The sequence below is a fragment of the Pipistrellus kuhlii genome, unplaced genomic scaffold (assembly GCF_014108245.1).
Source record: "Pipistrellus kuhlii isolate mPipKuh1 unplaced genomic scaffold, mPipKuh1.p scaffold_m20_p_1, whole genome shotgun sequence".
In the NCBI taxonomy this organism is placed as follows: Eukaryota; Metazoa; Chordata; class Mammalia; order Chiroptera; family Vespertilionidae; genus Pipistrellus; species Pipistrellus kuhlii.
The window spans coordinates 164,248,731-164,269,537 of NW_023425404.1; the positions used below are offsets into that span (position 1 = coordinate 164,248,731).

A 20,807-nucleotide genomic window follows, 5' to 3' on the forward strand; every position below is an offset into this window, starting at 1 on the left:
ATCACCCCTCTTCTTTCCATCCCTATTGCTATCTCCCAGGTTCAGGCACTCATTACCTTCTGCCCAACAGTAAGAATCTGACTGATCTCTCCACTTTGAAGTCCCTCTGTTCCCTAACATTTCCCTTAAAACCCTTACAGGTTCTAAACTGTAACTCTGATCTGGAGCTTCTAAAGAATCTCAACCACAGAGAAAATTATGTACAAAGTCTCACCCTGACATTTAAGACTCCCTACAAAATACTTACAACCTTTCTTTCAAATTTTCTGACTCACCACTTCTTTCCTCCTGTTCTTACTGTTGGCTACACTAAACTATTCTTTGTCTGATGAAAATGTCTTAATTTTCTCCAGCTATAATGTTGTTCACACATAATTAAATTAGGGAGCATTGCATCCTCTTTCCTCCAGCACCTCCCAGCTATGCTTGCAAATGATCCTAGAAATTTTTTTTCAAGAGTGAGCTAAGGTATCACATTATCCTCCCCTCTTCCCTATTCCCATCCCACACCAAGAACTCCTTTCTTCCTTTTTTAAAGCACTACAGCAACTGCATGACACCACGGTTCACCAAATCAGAGTCAAGTTAAGACTGGTTTGGCTATTCTCTCTGTCCCCAGCAGTAGGCTATAATTCCTGGAGGAAAGGCAGCCTTATAAAGCATTCTGTGTATATTAAAGATACAACAAAAATGTGAATTGAGTTTTTTCTTTCCTAAACATTTATACTAAATGTTCACTTACCTAAGCTATGAACCCATGAATATGCTGAAGCTATAAAGCTAGGATTTTAGAACATTTTTTGTTTCTTCCCCAAACTAATCAGAAATATTAATGAGTAAATAAATTCACTGGAAAATTTTTATGGATTGTCCACTATATATCTCTGGTAGATTATTATACAACAGAAAGCCAAAAAAAAAACTGTGCAAATGGTTGTAGGTAATACTTACCATGCCTTAAGAGCTAAATGCATAATTTTATTTAATACTAGTGGCGCAGTGCACGAAATTCATGCTCCGGAGGGGGAGGAGAGGTTCCCTCAGCCCAGTCTGCACCCTTTCCAAACAGGGACTCCTTGGAGGATGTCAAACCACCAATTTAGGCCTGATCCCTAAGCAATCAAGCCTAAACTGGTGGTCAGATATCCCTCTCACAACCTGGAACTGCTGGCTCCTAACTGCTCACCTGCCTGCCTGCCTTATCGCACCTAACTGCCCTCCCTTACTAGCCTGATCTTACCCCAACTGCCATCCCCTTCCAGCCTGACCACCTTTAACAGCCTCTGCCTTGGCCCCCACCACCATGGCTTTGTCCATTAGGAAGTCAGACTTCCAGAAGATGACTGGTTGACCCGGTCTAATTAGCATATTCCCCTTTTAGTAATATAGATTATATAGGATGGATGGCTTAAATGGCAAAGGAGCCTTTTTCAGCAGGAGGAAATGCTCTTGGCAGACAAAAATACATAATCCCTATATCTAGACTGATAGCCAGCCATATGCATGATACTGACAAACAGGTCATTAAAAAACTGAACCACTTTCTTAAACCTTACACCAAACAGCTGTTCCCTTAAAAACTTCTCCTCAGCCCCCACTGTAGGTTCTGCATTCCTAGTTCACCAATATTAGGTTCTCATTGATCAGTTTATATGCCAGTCAGCATCAAAAGCTCTGCCTCCTAGGCAGCCACTGGCTCCTAGAACTTCAGCCAGATTTGGTTCTGATTGGTCAATTTCTACTCACTCAGTGTCTCCGGGCCTATCAACAGGCCTGATCAGAGAGCAGGGGCTCATCAGTAGTCCCCTGGGAGGCCCAACAGAAAGAGAAGCAAGGCTGCTGGCCAGGCCCCAAGAGAAAGAGAGAGGCAAAGGCTGATCAACAGCTGCCATGAAGGCTACAGATCAGACCTTGCTTCTGTCTCTAGGTCTCTCTTAGGGCCTGATTCACAGTGCTAGCAGTTGTGGGCAGCCAATTCTTGGTCACCATGGCAACCCAGCACTGACTTCCAGTTGGTCCAGCCTTCGGTAGTTTTTGGATGTTACAGACCCTGGGTTTTTATATATTAGGATATTTATATGTGATAATAATCGCAATATATGTACTTCTATTGCACCACTATACAAATGAGATAGGAAATGTATTTAAAATGTCCTTGGTCTTGGTTAAAACAGTTAATGTATGGTAAAGCTGTGAATGAACTCAAACCCCTCTGACCTCAGTGTTCATATAGTAACTGCAATTCCATACTACTCTCTATGTAGCAGTAAAAGCAAAATGGTAAAGAATTAAAGATATATGTAAAAACAAACAAAAAAATTGCTTCTTAAATAATAATTGGGGAAAAACACTATCAATTTAACTAACTATACACTGAGTGGCCACATTATTATGATCTCTGAACGCATAATAACCTGGCCACTCAGTGTATATCTTCCTATAAAATAAAAGGCTAATATGCAAATTGTCCCCTCGACCAGGAGTTCTGCCAGCAGGCAGGCCGGCCAACTGCCCATGTCCTGTCCCCCTGCCCAGGCTGGCCGGACCCCACCCATGCACAAATTCATGCATTGGGCCTCTAATATATATTATATATTGCATGGCCAGATTATTATGCATTCAGAGATCATAATAATCTGGCCACACAGTGTACGTACACAAGAAAGATAGAGTGTCTGACAAAATTTCTGTACTGTATGTGTACCTATATGAATAATGCAAAATCCCAAAACACAAATAGAAGCCTATCTATGAAAACATGATGTTCTATACACAACTATTCTGCCCTCCCTCCCCCCGCCCCCATCATCTTAATTTGGGGTTAAGGCTTCTATAAATAAAATGGAGTTTCCTCTCAGTACTAGATAAACTTCAGATCTCTTTTACTACCACACATCTTTTCATTTGAAGGGAAAAAGAAGAAAGGAAAGAAACTTTCTAATAATTACCTAACTTATTCTGAAAAGTATCTGTCACTAGGAGTGTAAAATTTGCTCCTTTGGATCATATATACAATTATCAGCATGTGGCAGATATTAATGAAACAACCTACAATACACTCCTAATTAAATCCAGGAAATGAAATGGGTTTTTTTGTTTTGTTTTGTTTTGTTTTTTGGATTAAATGTCAAAGTTTAGCATTTATTTTCCATTATTCATATCCTTTGTGAAAAGAAAAATGTAACGATGAGAAATATAATTTCCATAAGTATTTTGAAAAGCTATTTCATACTTCTCAGATGGAAAGGGAAAATAAATTGTAATTTATGCCAATAAAAATAAAAGGCTTTATCACATTTTCCGTTAAATACTTGAAGGCCAAACTCACTAACACATTATTTTCAATTGGATACATCATTCTGGTATTGATTACTTTTAGCAAAGAAACAAGACCCTAAAGAAATGCTTTTAAATCATGTTTAGGGCAGCAATGCTTTTTTTTTTTTTAATTATTATTATTTTAACCTCAATACTTTACTTCCCTAGCTACCTATTGGCCTTCTTCTCACATGAAAATATAAGGACCTATGTTACATGACAATTTTAAGAATGATATACAACTAATGCATTTTGCATATCAATTATACCTGACCTTTTGTCTGAACTGGCAAATCTCTGAAAGATACAAATAATATTATATTGTCATATAAACCAAAAAGCTAACAAGGGGTTTGAAGGCCACATTATATTATTCTCTTGCAGTAATAATTATATATATATAAAAAAAAGCTGAGCTTGTAAAACGGAAGGTTTTCATTTCAATTGCTGTAGCAACATTAATCTCTGACCTTCTGTTACAAGTTCTTTCATCTCCTTACCTCCCCAGGAATTCCTAGACTTCACCTACACACTTCAGACTGTGATATAATAACAAAATCAGAACCAGCTTTTCCAGACAATTTGGGAGTAAGAGGAGTAAGAACATGAGAACATGCCAGAAATTCAACTCATCAAAGTCAATGTAAATAGCACTAAAAACATATTCAGAGTAACAAGTCTCAAACTTTCTAATAATCATGTTGTATCCAATAAAATTATGAAAGCCAGAGGAAGTAAAGATAAATTGTTCACCTCATGCACACACACGTTTCAGACCACTCTAATTCAGAGTCAGAGGGAGATTAAAAACCGTTCTGTTAGGAATAGGCCTAGGGATGGGTGAAAGTGGAAGAAAATCAATCTAACTTAACCTATACCAAATCTTTAGCTGAGCTGAAGGGGACCCAGGTGGTATACGACATCCCACCCAGCAAAGATAATGCCATTTGCCAATGATCTAGATTTAGGGGGCCATGGCTTGTCTAGTGAATTAACAGAACTTCCTCGGGGCTGAAGGGTAAAACATGTACAGGATGTGATTTGAAGTAAGAGAAAAATGTATTGCCTACTAATTGTATTTACTTTAAGTATATGTGCGGCCTACAGGCCTCAAAGCATCCTGCATTTCTCCCTGTTCTTCACTTATTCCAGAGTCCAAAATTATCTAATCACATTGGTGAGTTCATAGAATAAAAAAATAAAATAAAATAACTGGCTCCATTCCCAAACCATTGTGTTACCAGCAATCCCACAAATGAGCTTTGTCACCCCTTCCCTGCTTCTAACAGTTTACTGTAACACCTTCATGTGAACAATTAGGTGAGCTCTGCAACTGTGGTCTTGGAGCTACAACTTTAAAAGTGCCTCTTTTTGGGGTGCAGCTTTCATTTCCCAGGCTCTTAACCAATGAGAACATTACCATTTCCTTAAGACAGAGCATTGCTTTACAATGTCTTCAAGGGATATTGCTATTTTAATAATTAGTTTTAATTAGGCAAGAGTCATATAAGTTAAGATTCATTTTGGGGGGCACTCTCAAAAGACACATGAAGACTATTTTTTATATTATTTTATTAAACTATATGCTATGTGATGTTAATGAGTGCAAATATGAGCAGATTACTCTCCAGCTGCCTTCCAGATTTTGACATGGAACATTCTAATAAGAACTAAATGAATATCAAATATATCTAGGCCAGCATATTGACTGACTTTAACTTTATTCAATTTATCTCCTTGCTAAATGTGTATATTGCAAATGCACACACTATATAGTAAGAATCTTTGCAGCTGTTTCATGGGACACAGGAAAGCACTACAGCCCTGCTAGGTATTGCTGTGAATTAGAAAGAAGGATTGAATGAAAAATTCTTGCAGATGCTCTATCGTTGCAAAATAGCTTATCACACCTAAGCCAAAATAAAATGGGTAACAAAGAATAGCAATAATTTTTTTTTTCCCTCTTAGATGAGAATAATTCTTTTAATTATCTTTTCTTCAGATATGTATATTGTACTTAAATTACACATTCTTAAATTTGGTGCCAGAAAGCTGAGCTTCCTTCTGTTCAAAGGAATATGTTGAAGAACTCATTTGGAAATTTTTCTATAACAGCACCATCATTCCTTAGCTAATTTTCTGTCTTCTTTTATCTTCCTTAGCTGAGTAATTGGTAATCTCTCAAGCCAGAAACCTGGTTGAACTCTTTGGATTTTTCCTATACATTATTTACACATCCAGTGAATCTGAAATTCTTGACATTTGATCCTCATTAGCACTAATGTCACTCACTATTTGATTCAGGACCACCATCATTTTTTAAATCTAAAGCAACAAAATAACTTCCCCATCTGCAGTCTTTAAGCCTGAAATGCAGGCAGTGGTTCACTTCCTCTAAAATTTACTTACTCCCTTGCTGCCATCACAAAAATTCTAAACTCAAGATGTTATATCATGCCATGCTGATCAAGGGCTTGATTACTCCCCAGATCATTCTGGGCTAATGTCTTCATCCTTTGGACTTCTATGCTCCAATCATACTGAACTAGGTGTTTCTGCTACCATTTCCTCTGTCTATAATCTAATCTAATAAAGAGGAAATATACTAATTTACTGCCACACGCTCATAAGATGGAGGTGCCCCGCCCTATCCAGCCTCAGTCCCCCAGTATCCTCAGCCCCACCTCATACAGCCAGAGTCCCCCAGTTCCCTCAGTCCCACAGGGGAAGGCAGTTGAGGACAATCATGCCCGCAGGTGAGTGTTTAGGAGGCTATCAGGCAAGCAGGCAGATGAGTAGTTAGAAGCCAGCAGCCCCAGACTGTGAGAGGGATGCCTTCTGCCAGTGATCAGGCCTAAACCAGCAGTAGGACATCCTCCCAGGGGTAGCAGATTGGAGAGGGTATAGGCTAGGCTGAGGGACACCCCCACCCATGCACAAATTTCATGCACCAGGCCTCTAGTAATAGTATGTTTCTTCTACCTGTGTATTTGGCTAATTACTACTTGTCTATCAGGCCACAGCTTAGATAACCCTTTACATTTAGGAGCACTTTCTCTGACCCGCTGAGACTGGTACATACGCCCTCCATAGTACCCTATACTTACCTTTGAAATAGGTGTTCCTGTCATTGCTTCTTTGCCACACAAACACTGCTGTGTGGGGGAAGGTCATGAAGTGGCCAGTGACGTGAATCATTAGGTCAGGGATACTGGCCTCACCCAAGGGGAATTAAATTCCTATCTTGGAAATTTAAAATAAAGGGTAAGAAGACAGTGCCAGTTGGTGGTTGGCACTAAGAGGAGTGTGTACAATTTGGTGTGAAGGTCACAATGTTAAGGAGCAAAGAAAGCTGATGGAAAGTTAGAGAACCAAAGAAGAATTAGGCCCATTTGGAAGGTGCAAGATATTTCCCTGATGTTATTTACTGATATCAAAGATCCAGTCTTAAGAGTCTAGATTCCCATAAGAAATACTATGTATTCTGAAAACAAAGTTCTTACATTTACCACTCCCCCCTCCAACACACACACACACACACACACACACACACACACACACACACTTCTATTAATTACTTTTAAAATCAAGCCTCTTGCCTCTTTGGGTATAGGAGAGGTATCCTTTAGCAAGCATTTGCCACATTGTACTCTTTTCTTGTTTCCCAATACCTTCTGAGAGATCAAAATTGTGAATTTTCCATCTTTGTTTTCCTGGTATGTAGTGTAGTACCCAGCATATATTTGCACTCAACCCATTATTAAAATAATAATAATAATAATAATAATAATAATAATAATAAATGATGGCAAAAATCAAATGGAGTGTCTTCCTTGCTCATAATTATAAAACCATACCCATCTACAAAAACCCCAACGTGGGGGAAAATTGATTATAGAGTTTTATTTGCTTCCCTATAGACTGACAGAATATAGGAGGCTCTTGGAAAAGTATTTTGGCTCCTGCAAAAGGCAGAGTCTTAGGACTTGTCAGGATTGAAATGCTTTAGCTGCATTCTGAGAAAACATTTGCACGGACCCTGCACACCACGCATGTCAAACTCGTGGCCCAAGGGCCACATGTGGCCCACAATGAATATTTTTGTGCCCAGCCAATACAGTGTAACAGTATGTAAGAAATGTTTTAATAAAAATTTCACAACTTAATTTTTACAATATCCTGTTATAAGTAATTATTAATAACGAGCTACAATGTTCGCTAATGACTGATTACTATAATCGTGTTGCATTCATTTGCCTTATTCGCCTTACACACCGGGGCACCATTTCTCTCAGCTAATCCTAGCAGCAAATATTTTTAGCAGCCGATTGCTGTCATTAGTCTTGCACTGTCTTGTTTGGTGTGTGCAACAGGAAATATTTCGCTTTCAGAAAATGAGAAAAAATAGGTTCCTTTGTGTTATGCTTATTAATTTGTGCAGTTACTCAGTGTCTGGTAAGTTAATATTCAAGAAAAATATTATTTTTTATTAAAATGTTCTATTATTGTATGTTAACGATGACTCATTTATTTCAGCCCTTTGTATTCAGCATGTCTCTATCGAAATAAACCTAATTAAAGGTTTTGTTTTTTTGCAGCCCACATAAACTTAAACCTTGTAAATTTGGCCCGTGTTAGCCTTTGAGTTTGACATGCTTGCTGCACACTACATGTGCCTAGCAGGAGGGTTATTTGTAGATCATCTCTAATGAACTTTTTATGCAACTTATGAAAATCACAATTAAAGCACAGAAAGTGCTGATAAAAAACACATTAACATTCCTTTAGCTTCAAGGAAAAGTCTTGATATCTAGTCATTAACTGGGCATTCTGCCCTCAGACTTCCTTCTGCTTTAATATGCTAAAGAGAAACACATCTTCTGTGAACAATGCTTTTCTAAAATTCCTTATGCTTTGCTGCTCTGCTGTGAAGTCCTAATTCCTCTGAATCTAAACACTCATTAACTCCCAAGAACTATTCGCTATTTGGAGTCAAATGAATGAAAAGGGTGAAAAAAGAGTAAAGTTTAATTTTCAAACCAATAAAAGGGTCTTTATGTGTGTTTTTTCTTAAGATCTTAAGGGTGTTTTAGTTGGATTTATTTGCTTGTTTGGCTATCTGTAGAACAAACAGGGGCTAAAGATTTTTAAAGTAAAATCAATTTCATTTTTCAATCAGATTCTATTCATCTTTGTCTTTATTACTTAGGTTTATTCATGAGTTTTCTGTAACTTTAAGTATCTTGTTTTTATAACAGATTTGTTTTTGTTTTGAGAAAGGTGTGGAGAGATGGAGCTCACTGAGATTTTCTTGTTTGCATTCTTCCCTGTCTTTTTTAAATTTGAAGAACTGAAGGTAATATGGTATATTTTATTTTAATTTCACTTGTAATACCTATCCAAATGGTCTAGCTCTATGTATTATAGTTACCATCATAAATAGCTATTTTATTAATATTAATAATAGAAAAAATATGCCCTAACTGGTTTGGCTCAGTGGATAAATCTTCAGCCTGCGGACTCAAGGGTTCCAGGTTCCATTCTTGCTCAGGGCATATACCTTGGTTGAAGGCACATACCCAGTGGGGGGTGTGCAGGAGGCAACTGATCAATGTTTCTCTCTCATCGATGTTTCTGACTCTCTCTTCCTCTCCCTTCCTCTCTGTAAAAAAAAAAAATCAATAAAATAGATATCGATATATATTTTTTAATATATCTATTTTATTGATTTTTATACAGAGAGGAAGGGAGAGAGATAGCTAGAAACATCAATGAGAGAGAAACATTGCCTCCTGCACACCCGCTACCAGGGATGTGCCCACAACCAACATACATACCCCTGACCAGAATCGAACCCGGGACCTTTCAGTCCGCAGACCTATGCTCCACCACTGAGCCAATAAAATATATATATTTTTTTAAATAAAGAAAAAAATAAAAGGGAAGGCCAGACATATAAGCATGGACATCTGGGAAGCTTCACTAGGAAGCTGCATCTTTACCCTCCAGTATAAAGGAGCCACCAGTCCATTCCCTGCAGATACTGGGAAAGGGATCAAGCAAAGGGGTGAATAGGCACATGTACAGTGAAGTGGGGGTGACACGGGGAAAACACTGGCCTGTTAGTCTGGCCTGTGGAGCCATGGATTGCCTAGAGGGGTTGAGCCACTGCAAGGATGTGAAATCCTGAAGGATTCATTTGTTAAGCTCCTAATTAAAATTCCCCTTAAAAGAAAATGTCCCTCCCTTGTTCCTCTTGTTTCTGTTGCATTGCACCTGCTTCCTTGCACTTGCTTATTCAGGGACCTGCGCTAGCCTGCCATGTGGCCCTGGAAGCCGCATGACCATGACTTCACATTCCATGGACTGGAGCTTGGAGCACAAGCTAAGCTAGCCAGATACTAGACTAGACTGTGCTTTAATATAGAGAGAAGGCTCTGGGCAATGGCTTTAATCCCAGCTCTGCAGAAACCAATGGGACGCTTTCCATGGTGAGATGGAGAAAGAGGGAACCTTGGAAGGGAACCCCCTTAATTTCACATCATCAATAAAGCTTTTCACGACACCTGATCCTCCTTTGGGGCCCAGAAATTCTTGTTTCCATGGCACCCCAATATGCCTATTTTCAGCAGCAACAGGTGGGGACATGGAAGGCACCCCACAGATAACAGGATCTTCTGTATTAGGAAAGATTATGCCCCTGAAACATTTGTTTGTTCTTCCTTGTTCTTTCTATGGAGCAATCACAGATGACCTTCAGTTGCTCTGTGTCTCATTGATAAAATTAGTTTTGCAGAAAAGCAACTTCCCTAAAGTAAGGTCTCATCATAACAGATTAACAATTCTTTTGGCTCCTTTTAAATCACATTTTCCTCAGTATCCATTTATGAGATCATATGAAGGCTGCCTTGGACCATCCTTTCCATTTCTATCCAAAACAGGATATAACTTTTCTATTTTCAAACTGATATAAAAACACAATTCATAACCCATTACTACACTGCAACCTCCCACATACATGGCAAAAAAGTAAAACCTCATAACATAGAAAAATCTCATTAAGCTTTAAAAGTTGGGGAATGTTTTAAATTCAGTCAACTCTTTACTAAAAGCTCTATAAGGGAAAACTATTCTAAATTTTTTCATAAGATAGAATCCCCAGTAGGTAGGGTTGTGTGTGAGCATGTGCACACGCATGTGTGTTTGTAATTATGTTCATTGCTGATTTAAATATTCATATCATCTACTCAAAAAATTAAACTTCATTTCTGGATTTCCATTTCATTAGTATGAGAAATTATGAGAATGTATTTGCATTGAAGTAAATTATTAATATTAATTTTATATTATTTTATAGTATAAATCAGAAGTCAAAATCATGATGAAAACTTTGGAATATAATAGCACCCAATTTCTGCAAAACAGAACGCAAAAATAAAAAAATAAATAAAAAGTTCTTAAAGCATGCTTACTATGCATTTTCCTTGAATTTTCAGAACATGCTGGAGTCAATTCTACATGCTTCTGTGGAAGTTTATTTCCTCCCCCACCTCTGCCCCTGCCCCAGTCATCACCACCGAGGAAGAAATGCTAAACTGAACAGAAAGGTTCTTGGGCATCAACTGGATGATGTGACTGAGAGTGGACAGTCACTGCGAGTGCCATGGTTCCCATACACTCACTCCTTCTGTGTGGCTGCAGGAACTGAGGAGTGAGGTTTCACTCTCACAGGTCTGTTGAATCTCAAATGGATTCATGATGCACCTCTCTTATTCCCTGAACTGAAATAAAGTATTCCAACTTGTTTTATCAGAGAATTCTCTAATGGGGTTTAGAAGCTCAACTAGTTTAGAGGTATTTCATGTTCCTTTGCCAATATTTTGTATACTGCCTTATAGAAATTAGAGTAAGTGACTGTGTTTTGGAACAAGACTTGATATTATGGTTCAACAAGCCAAGTGATTCCTATTATTTTTCATGTTGTGGAACATAAAGAAAATTATAAGCATTTATAATACTTAATAAGTTTATGATTATGTGTTTGCAAAACAAAGTTTATTTTTGTTATTATTTATTATTATTTCCCATATGAACAACTGTAAACAACTTTTGCCCACCATATATTTATATAGTAGTGTATTATATTCCCTAGAGGAATTTAGAGGAAAAGAGTACCTATGTGGAATTTAATGAGAAAAAAGAAAAGTTACATTGCCTTAAAATATATAAAGATAAAATAAAAGTATTGGGAAAAAGTAGTAGTGAATTTTGTGCAACTATCATGTAATGTTCTCCACTGGAAATCCATGGGCTATATGGCTCCCATTCCACTTATCAGCTGCAGAGACATTATAAACAAAGGAATTTCCCACACTTTCATAAGAAAATCAGCTTGTTCCTGTAACCATCAGTTTTCTATCTCATTTTATGCTTTAAAAATGTCTATACACAATTTCTACCAAGATGTTTTCATCATAATTTCAAAACTTTGGTAGTTTCCATTGATGAGGATTAAAAAAATAAAAAAAAATGACTGGATGTGTTAAAACTTGTATTTTATAACCACTCAGATTCTGCAAGAGTTGAAATTCTCACTCAAAGTAATTTTAAATTTCCTGTGTTAACACAAAGGCAGTTCAAAATGTAAGGTCAACATGTTAAAATAATAATGGTGCTCTAATGTAGAATAAGCATGCATTGTTAAACAGCTGGCTAAGGCACAACCAAGTGCAATTATCAGCCACAGATATATGAAAAGGCACCTTTAAACCTGCCCGGGGCTGAGCTTCCAGGAGCCCCTGCCCAGTCCCCCTCCCCCGCAGCCCCCTTCCCCACCTCCCACCGCTGGCCGCACCTTGGGCTGGGATCTGAGCTCCTTGGGCACCTGGACCACGAACTCCTCTGGCAGCTCCCCGGGGCCCTGGTCCGCGATGGGCTGTGGCGCGTTCCGCCGTTGGCTGCTGGAGGAGATGTCTGGGTGGGAGCGCGCCTCCTGGGTTGCGCTCAGCATGTCGCAGTGGAGCAGCCAGGGCTGGATGTCTCTCAATGTGCTTGCCACCTGCGGGCACCATCAGACTCCACTCAGCTCAGTACTGCCTCAGAGGAGCCCGCTAAAGGCTATTCCCAAGGCTGCTGTCAGCTGCAGGCCACAGGCCCCATCCACTAGCCACCCCAGGCCCCATTAGGACAACCCTGACCTGAGGAGATCATATTCCCCAACCTCTAGGGTGAGGATGACTATGTAGGGCTGTCCGAGTTAAACACTGCCTTACTAAGCCAAACACCTCACCCTATCCCCAATGAGGTTTACAAAATTAGACAAGATTATTGAAAACTGAGAGAGCTACCTGAAAAAAAAAATGTAAATGTTGTCTATATTTTTATAGACTCACATCATTCTGATGCCAATTATGGGCATTAATATCTATATAAGTGTAAAAAAAATTGGTTTACTGTACTACATAGTTTCACACAAAAAAAGCTTCTTAGGGTAACAAATGAAAAAAGTTTCAGAGGTGGTTTTTTATTAGTTTGGTTTTGTTTATTGTATTGTTATACTTACATGGATTGTTTTATATTTATTTATGTTTCAGGTCATTTAACATTTTTTTGAAAGATACTGTTTTAAGATCTGTGATGGACATTAAGGTGAAAAGGATATACACATATTTTTTTGCCATTTACATACACAGTGATTTTACTGACAAATGTACATATTAAATCAATGAGTAAATAAGAAGGACCAAGACAATAATGAAAAAAATAAAATTTCACACATATGATTTTTTTTAATAATTCACAAAACAGTCATACGTCATATGCTATGAAAAACAGCTAATTCAGTACAGGATTTTTTTTTCTGGTGAATTGGTACATAAAATACACATTTCTCTACACTAATTGCAACTAGTGTAATAAATAGGAATGATAAAAATGTTCCTGCCAAAATAAGAAAAAGTCTTTATAAGAATTTTGCTTTACAAAACTATTTTTAACATACTAGAGTATGCATATTTAAAACACATGAAAAATGCTACATGACTATCATTGAATAGTCAGGATAGAAACTAAGAAATTCAATAATGCAAGAAAAGTTTATAATCTTTCTAACACTGGAAGTCTGCACAGTGAGGATGTAATTTATTGATATATAAAATATTTGCAAGTTAAGAATGAAAACACATTTTCTTTCAAATCACAAGAAATATTACAATCCTATTGAAAACAACAAAAAATAAAGAAATCTGTCAAACAATCCATTGATAATGAAAAAGTTTAGATTGCAACTACAAAAACATCATGTTTACTTAAGCTCATTACAAAAGATAGTCTAGATGCTATTTTGATAGTTTGTGTGAATGAAAGGAAATGTCAAAGAAGGAAACAAGTTTCAAGGCCAAAAAAAAGTTGTGAAAATCAAAATCTCTAAGTAAGTGCCTCCTTTAATGTTTAAACCAAGTGCTATCACTTCTGATATTTAACTTACGAAATATCCTTCTCCTCATAGCCCCAAATGACACTGTGACCAATTTCTCATTATTTTTTATACAGATACATATTCGCAAGTTTTCCCTAACATCTTTATAACTACTGTACGAAAGAAATTTAGCAAAATATTAGAATGCTTTATTAGCCTACAAGCTTCAGATATTACGAAGTTGGAAGATTTCACCCACAGCCAAGTTGACAAATAAGGACATGTGGAGTGTAGAAGCATTGTGTTCCATTCATTAATTCAACAAATATTTACGCAGTTCCCATGATGTGCCAGCTTTTTTTCTGGGTACTGAAGATTTTGATAAACAAAACAGACAATGTATGTACATCAATGAATCATCCATTCTTTTGTGAGAGAAATTATACAATTGGATAAATAATTTTTAAAGGAGACATCTTTAACACATTCAACAATAAAGATACATTCTAAAAAAATAATTTTTAAAAAATACCATATAGAGAGGAGCAATTTACAGGAAGTTGAAATAGGATAACATGTAAGAATAGGGGTAAGGGTGAGAGATCAACCAAAGGACTTCTATGCAGGCATATAAGCCTAAGCAATGGACACAGACACCAGGAGGGTGAGGTCCTGAGTAAGGGTGAGGGGTAGGGGCAATGGGGGGATAAGGACACGTATTAAATAAATAAATAAATAAATAAAAAGACGGTAAAAGAAAAAGCTACTCTGTTTAAGTGTTTATGGGAGATTTGTCTACGGGAGTAAAATTTAAACTGAGATCTCAAGTTGCTAGCAGTCAGCAGCAATAATAAAGAGCACTCCAGGCTGCTGCAAAGCACTCAGGTTGGAGCCACCTTGGTGGGTTGAAGAAATGACATAATACAAATATCAGAAGACCTCACTTATATGTGGAATCTAATGAACACAATGAAATCGTCCAAACAAAATGAGAAGCATGAAGTCATGGAACAGACTGGGGTTGGGGGTTCAAGAAGAGATAAACCAAAGAACTTATATGCATAGATCATGGGCACAGGCAAGAGGGTAGTGAAGACCTGGTAGAGTGGGTAGAGGTTGGGAGGAGGGGGTAAAAGAGGGCAAAATGGGATATATCTGTAATAATTATTATAATTATTACAGATATATCCCATTTCATATATATATATATATATATATATATATATATATATATATATGAAATAGTACAATGGCCAATGAAGCTGTTAAGCTGTTACATGTAGTGGACTGGGAGAAGAATGGTAAGATTGTAAGACTTAAAATCAGAGAGTTTAGCAATAAGTAGATCATAGATTTTGTAAAAAAAAAAAAGGGGGGGGGCACAAATAGTTTAGTTTTGGGGCAATCAAGCACCTGTTTGGAATTCTAATTAAAGCTCCTGGGAAGGAAGAATAGGGTACAATATGCTGGGGGGGAGGGGGGAGAAAGGGAATAGTGATCTCTACTGAATTAGAGATACATTATTTCAAGAAATTTCTAGAGTCCACAGAAAATGATGACACATTTAAAATGCATCTAGAGTAGAATTACCTGAAAAATATAATAGTGTCTGTATTTAATAAAATGATCTTAAGTTAAAGAAGAAATAAGAACATGCTCAAACTAGAACAAGAGAGCAAGGTCTACAGAATTAGAAACAGTAAGTATGGATCAAAGAATAAAATTATTTTATTTTAGTAAGTAAGTTTGAGGAATTCAAAAATATCAGGAAGTGAAGTAGAATTTGAGTCCTGTGTTAAAGGAAATTAGACTCTGATGTGTTCTATGAAGCTGGAATATACGGTGTCTGTAGACTTCTTTAAATTAAACATCTCTATGAAAGAAATCTAGAGTACCTGTCAGTAAGAGCAAATATGGAAGTTGTTACACTGTCCATATGGAAAAGGGCTATTAGAACAGAGCCAAAATCTTAACTTTTGGCATAAACAAAATATTGTATCTATTAGACTTACGGTACTGTAAAACATTGGAGAAAATATTTGAGTTATAAATATAAATCTAATTTTTCTTCCTTAAGCTATTATAAAAATATGTCTTCAAGATAAACAGACTTTTGAGACTGGTATTCCATTAGGACTATGGAATCTTAAGTCTGGAAGGAATCATTCAACTAACATGCTTACATAATAATCCTCAGATCATCCCTGCTAAAAATATCTGAAATTTCCCAGGAAAAGTCCGTGATCACTCTGTCCTGGAAACACCCAAATCCATTTGAGGCAGCAAGTTCCTCATGTCAAGAAAAGTGATATCTACACCCTGGCATTCTCCACTCACTTATCTATATGCTACCCAAATGGTATGCAAAACAGATCCAGCTACTCCTAGACAGCACTTGTCTTCAGATATCTGAAGCTAGCCTTCACATAAAAAATGCCCCATTTTTTATCTAGATGCATAAGGAAAAATGTTCCTTTTAAATTAAAAAATACCTCAGAATGTTATAGCATTAACTATAATTTCAAGGCATCCTCCCCCCTAATACTACTCTTCTACCTCCATTGGAGACCACAATTTCAAACTCTGCCATGTGTAATTCTAAAGTATCCCAAGTATTTGGTGCTGGGACAGAAAGTAATGATAAGGACAACACATCTTTTTCTTCTTTCTAACCTTCTCTAAAGAGAGGGGGGAAAACTTCATTCTTATCTCCTATAAGAACTGTAACACTAACAACAAATTTTCCAAAAACAATAAACTATCCCATTTACAATAGCATAAAGACAATGAAATAGGAATAAATTAAAAGAGGATCAAGATGCCTATTCTAAAAAATACAAGACACTGATAAGAGAAACTGAGGTAGATACAAGCACATTTGTGTTCATAGATTGGAAGATTTTATATTGTTAAAATAACCAAGAGCTATCTATAGATTCAATGCAAAAGATTCCAAGGGTGTTTTTTATAGAAATAGAAAATAAAATATTCCTAAATTTTTTTTATTCATTGAAAAATTAAAGAAATACTGAGAAAGAACAAAGCAGGAGGAAATACATTTTTTGATTTCAGCTATACAAGAAAGCTATAGTCCTCAAAATAGTATGGTTTTGGAGGGAAAAAAATCCTGACAAATAAACCAATGAAACAGAATCAAGAGCCAGATACATATGCTCAATTAATAATTAACAAGTCAGCTAGTAATACTAAATAGAGAAAAAACAGTCTAATAAATCATGCTGATATAATTGGATATTCACATCTAAAAGAATGAAAGTTACACCACATCTTACACCAATCACAAAATTTAATTCGAAATATCTAAAGACTTAAATGTAAGACCTAAATCCAAAAAACTCGTAGAACAAAAAATGGGAATAAAACACAAAATCAACAATAAACAACTGGAACTATGTCAAACAAAAAAGCTTCTGCAGAGCATAAGAGATTATGGAAAAAGTGAAAAGACATCCTATAGAATGGGAACAAATATTTCCAAACAATATATCTGATAAGGGATTAGTTCCAGAGTATCAAAGAAATCATGGATTCAATAGCAGAAAACAAAGACACAAGCAAACAAAAATCTACGATGGGAAATTGTCTCCTGCTTGTAACAATGGCTATCATAAAAAGACAAGAGAACAAATGCTAGTGTAGATGTGAGGAAAAGGGAATCCTTGTACACTGCTGATGAGAATGCAAACTAGTGTAGCCAGCCACTGTGGAAACCAGTATGGATGATTCTCAAAAAATTAAAAAAGAACTATCATATATCTAGCAATTCCCCTTCTGGAAATCTATCCAAAGGGAAAAAAAGGAAACCACTATCTGTACCCCATGTTCATAGCAGCATTGTTCACAACTAGAGGCCCAGTGAACCTCAGCCTCGTCTGGCCAGGGCCTCTCTCCCTTCCTCCAGCCAGCCCTGCTCCCTGGTCAAACTCCCTGTTCAGGGGACAATTTGCATACTATGCTTTTCTTATATAGGATAGCCAAGATGAATAAAACATAAGTATCAATCATTGGATAAACTGATAAAGAAGTTGTGAGATATAATACACACACACACACACACACACACACACACAATATTGTCCAATCATTAAAAAATGAGGAAGCCTTACTATTTGCACTAACATGGATTGAACTTGAAGGCACCATGCTAAGTGAATAAAATCAAGTCGGACTGATAAAAAAAATACTGTGTGACTCACCTACCTGTGGAAACCAAACAAAACACCACATAGATAAGAGAGCACACTTGTGATTACCAAAGGTTGGAAGAGGAGGAATTGAAGAAAGGCAATAAAAAATAAAAACATCCAATTATCAGATAAATGACTACCAGGGAGTAATGTATAGCATGGTGAATCCTGGTAACACTGCTGTATGATGTACAGGAAATTTGTTTAAAGAAGAAAAAAAAATCCTAAAATTCTCATCACAAAGAAAAAGGTGTTTTTTTCTACTTTCTTTTCATTTTATTGTATCTGTATGAGAAAATGAATATTAGCTGAGCCTAATGTGGTAATCATTTCATAACCTATGTAAATCAAACTATCATACTGCATGCCTTAAACAAATGCAATGATATGTCAATTATTTCTCAACAAAACTATTAAAAATGCATATCTAATTAAGACTTCATATTAATTTTTTTTAAGGATTCACTATTTTTTTTAAAAATAGAATGGTGTCATAGCCAGTTCAGATCAATGATTAGAGCATGAGTCTCAGACCTGGTTAGATTATGGCCAAAGGGCACATACCTCAACGGGATTAACTTTGGAGGCAACCAATTGATGTGTCTCTCTCACACTAATGTTACTCTCTCTCTTCCCATCCCTTCCATTCTGTCTAAAATCGATGGGAAAATTATCTTTGGGTACAATTTAACAAAAAAATGTGAATTGCTTTAATCATATAATATTTGATGTTCATTATAAGTAATATGAGTTATTGTCATAATCAAACTGTCTACATAATTACTTCAGAGAGTTTTACTATTTAAACACTTAGATTCTGCTTTACTCAGTGGCAAGTATGGAATTAATATTTCATAACCTGCTGAAATGATCAAAATATTTCCATGTTTATGTATAGTCTCCAACATCAAAGAGCATCATTGAATCAAAGTTCCTGAATAAGTTAGGGCAAATATGAGGCAGGAAGAAAGGAAAACTAAAAAGCATGTAAAAGGCAAACTACCATATTTCTGATGGTAGTTCCAGAGTTTCCATCTTATCTGTGGAACTAATAATTAAAATAAGTAAAAAAAAAAAAAAAAAAAAAAAAAAAATCAGATTCCAATATATATATGTGTATGTATGTATATATATATATATATATATATATATACACACATACACCTTCAGAGTTCAATATTTACTTATATATATTAAGTTTAAAATAGTAAGTGAGCATTGTTTCTAACCAATTTCAACCATTTCTATATTATTGTTCCTTCAATGAGGCACTACGTAATTCAGTCAACTATTTAGTTTCTTCCTCCAAACATATATTGATGATGACATTGAGCTTGGAATCTAGGCTAAACAATGCTCTGCATTACTAAGATATTTCTAAAGTGAGAGAAATGGTAAAAACAAAATACCAACTGAGTTAATTTATCAGTTACAAATGATATCACTTTTATATATTAATATTTCTCACAAGTGTATTTTAGGGTAATATTTTACCATATCTTGTGGAGTTATTTTGTTGTTGTTTTGTTAATTGTCACTATAGGACATGCTTCCATTGAATTTCAGAGAGAGTGGAAGGGAGGGGGAGAGATAGAGAGAAAAACATGAATTCGAGAGAAACATCCATTGGTCGAGACCCTTCAGTCCACAGGCTGACATTTCAGGAGTCAAAGCAGCTATGGCTCTTATATAGTTTAAAATGTACTAAAATTACAACTATGATTTTAACTTACACATTCAATTTTACTTTTGATTATTACCTTGTTAGACACAATATCTATCCTCCTATAAATACTTGGGTAATCCTTTGCTCAAATTATCCTTTTTTTTTAATTTCTTTATTGATTATGGTGTTACATATTTGTCCTTATGAACCGTTTTTTCTACTGCTCAGGCTTTCTGTAATTTTCCCAAGGTATTCACTATTTACTAATATATATATATATATATTTTCATCTCCAAACTTCATACTATTTCCCTTCATTTTAGTACTGCAGTCCAAAATTCTAAATTTACATATAAAGTAAAATTTAAATCTCCTAATAATTTAAAATCTTATTTTTTATACTTCTTAAGGTTAAGCAAACAAAAAACTTCTTTCTTTCTAAAGTAAAATTTTATAAATTTTGCTTGATTATTTTATTTTGTAATATTCTAGCTAAGTCCTACACATTGTTTTGGTTGGTTTATTTCTAATTTAAATCATAGGTCCACAAAATAAGGCAAACTCTCAGTAGGTTATCAAAATATCTTTTAAAAAAAGTTTTCACAAGATGGTAAGGAGATTCTGAGTTTTTTACTAACAACTATTTTAAATGTCATTGCATCATTAGATTGATGGGATGGCTCTGAGTCTATTTTTCTTCCTAAAATTATAGGTACAGGGACTACTATATATGGCTCATTGGATTATTACATGTATTCACTGAGTTCTTGTGTACAAAAGTGTTCAGCTAAGAGCAGAGTGCTAGTAAATTTAGAAATTATATTGAAACAACAAATGCTGATTAAAAAATGGCTGATTGATAGGAAGTGTCTAATTTAATTTCTGTGCTACCATATATGCATGGGGGGGGGGTATGAGGAAAGGAATGGTGAGGGGGGAGAGAGAGAGAGAGAAAAAGAGAGAATTATTTTACAATTTTATTATAAGAAAATGTACTTTTTTCAACTGAGCTTTCTTATGCATATCTGTATTCATACTTTTCCACCAGCACTTTCATTTTGGCCATATAAAAAGATTATATCTTACTGACTTTTCCCTAAGGCATAACTGCATATATATATATATATATATATATATATATATATATATATAGATTGATTTTTAGAGAGACAAGGGAGAGGGATAGTGAGAGAGAAAC

The 20,807-nt window shown here is 35.9% G+C and overlaps 1 protein-coding gene across 17 annotated transcripts in view; it reads right to left on the reverse strand.

The window, feature by feature from the left end:
• The window catches only part of ADGRL3 (adhesion G protein-coupled receptor L3), a 762,953-nt gene that overhangs the window by 465,034 nt on the left and 277,112 nt on the right, over nucleotides 1-20,807 (reverse strand). For all 17 annotated transcript variants that reach the window (XM_045572137.1, XM_036415171.2, XM_045572109.1 and 14 more), the window contains exon 4: nucleotides 12,173-12,376. In XM_045572137.1, the coding sequence (XP_045428093.1) occupies nucleotides 12,173-12,376 (204 nt within the window). The remainder of the gene's footprint in view (nucleotides 1-12,172; nucleotides 12,377-20,807) is intronic.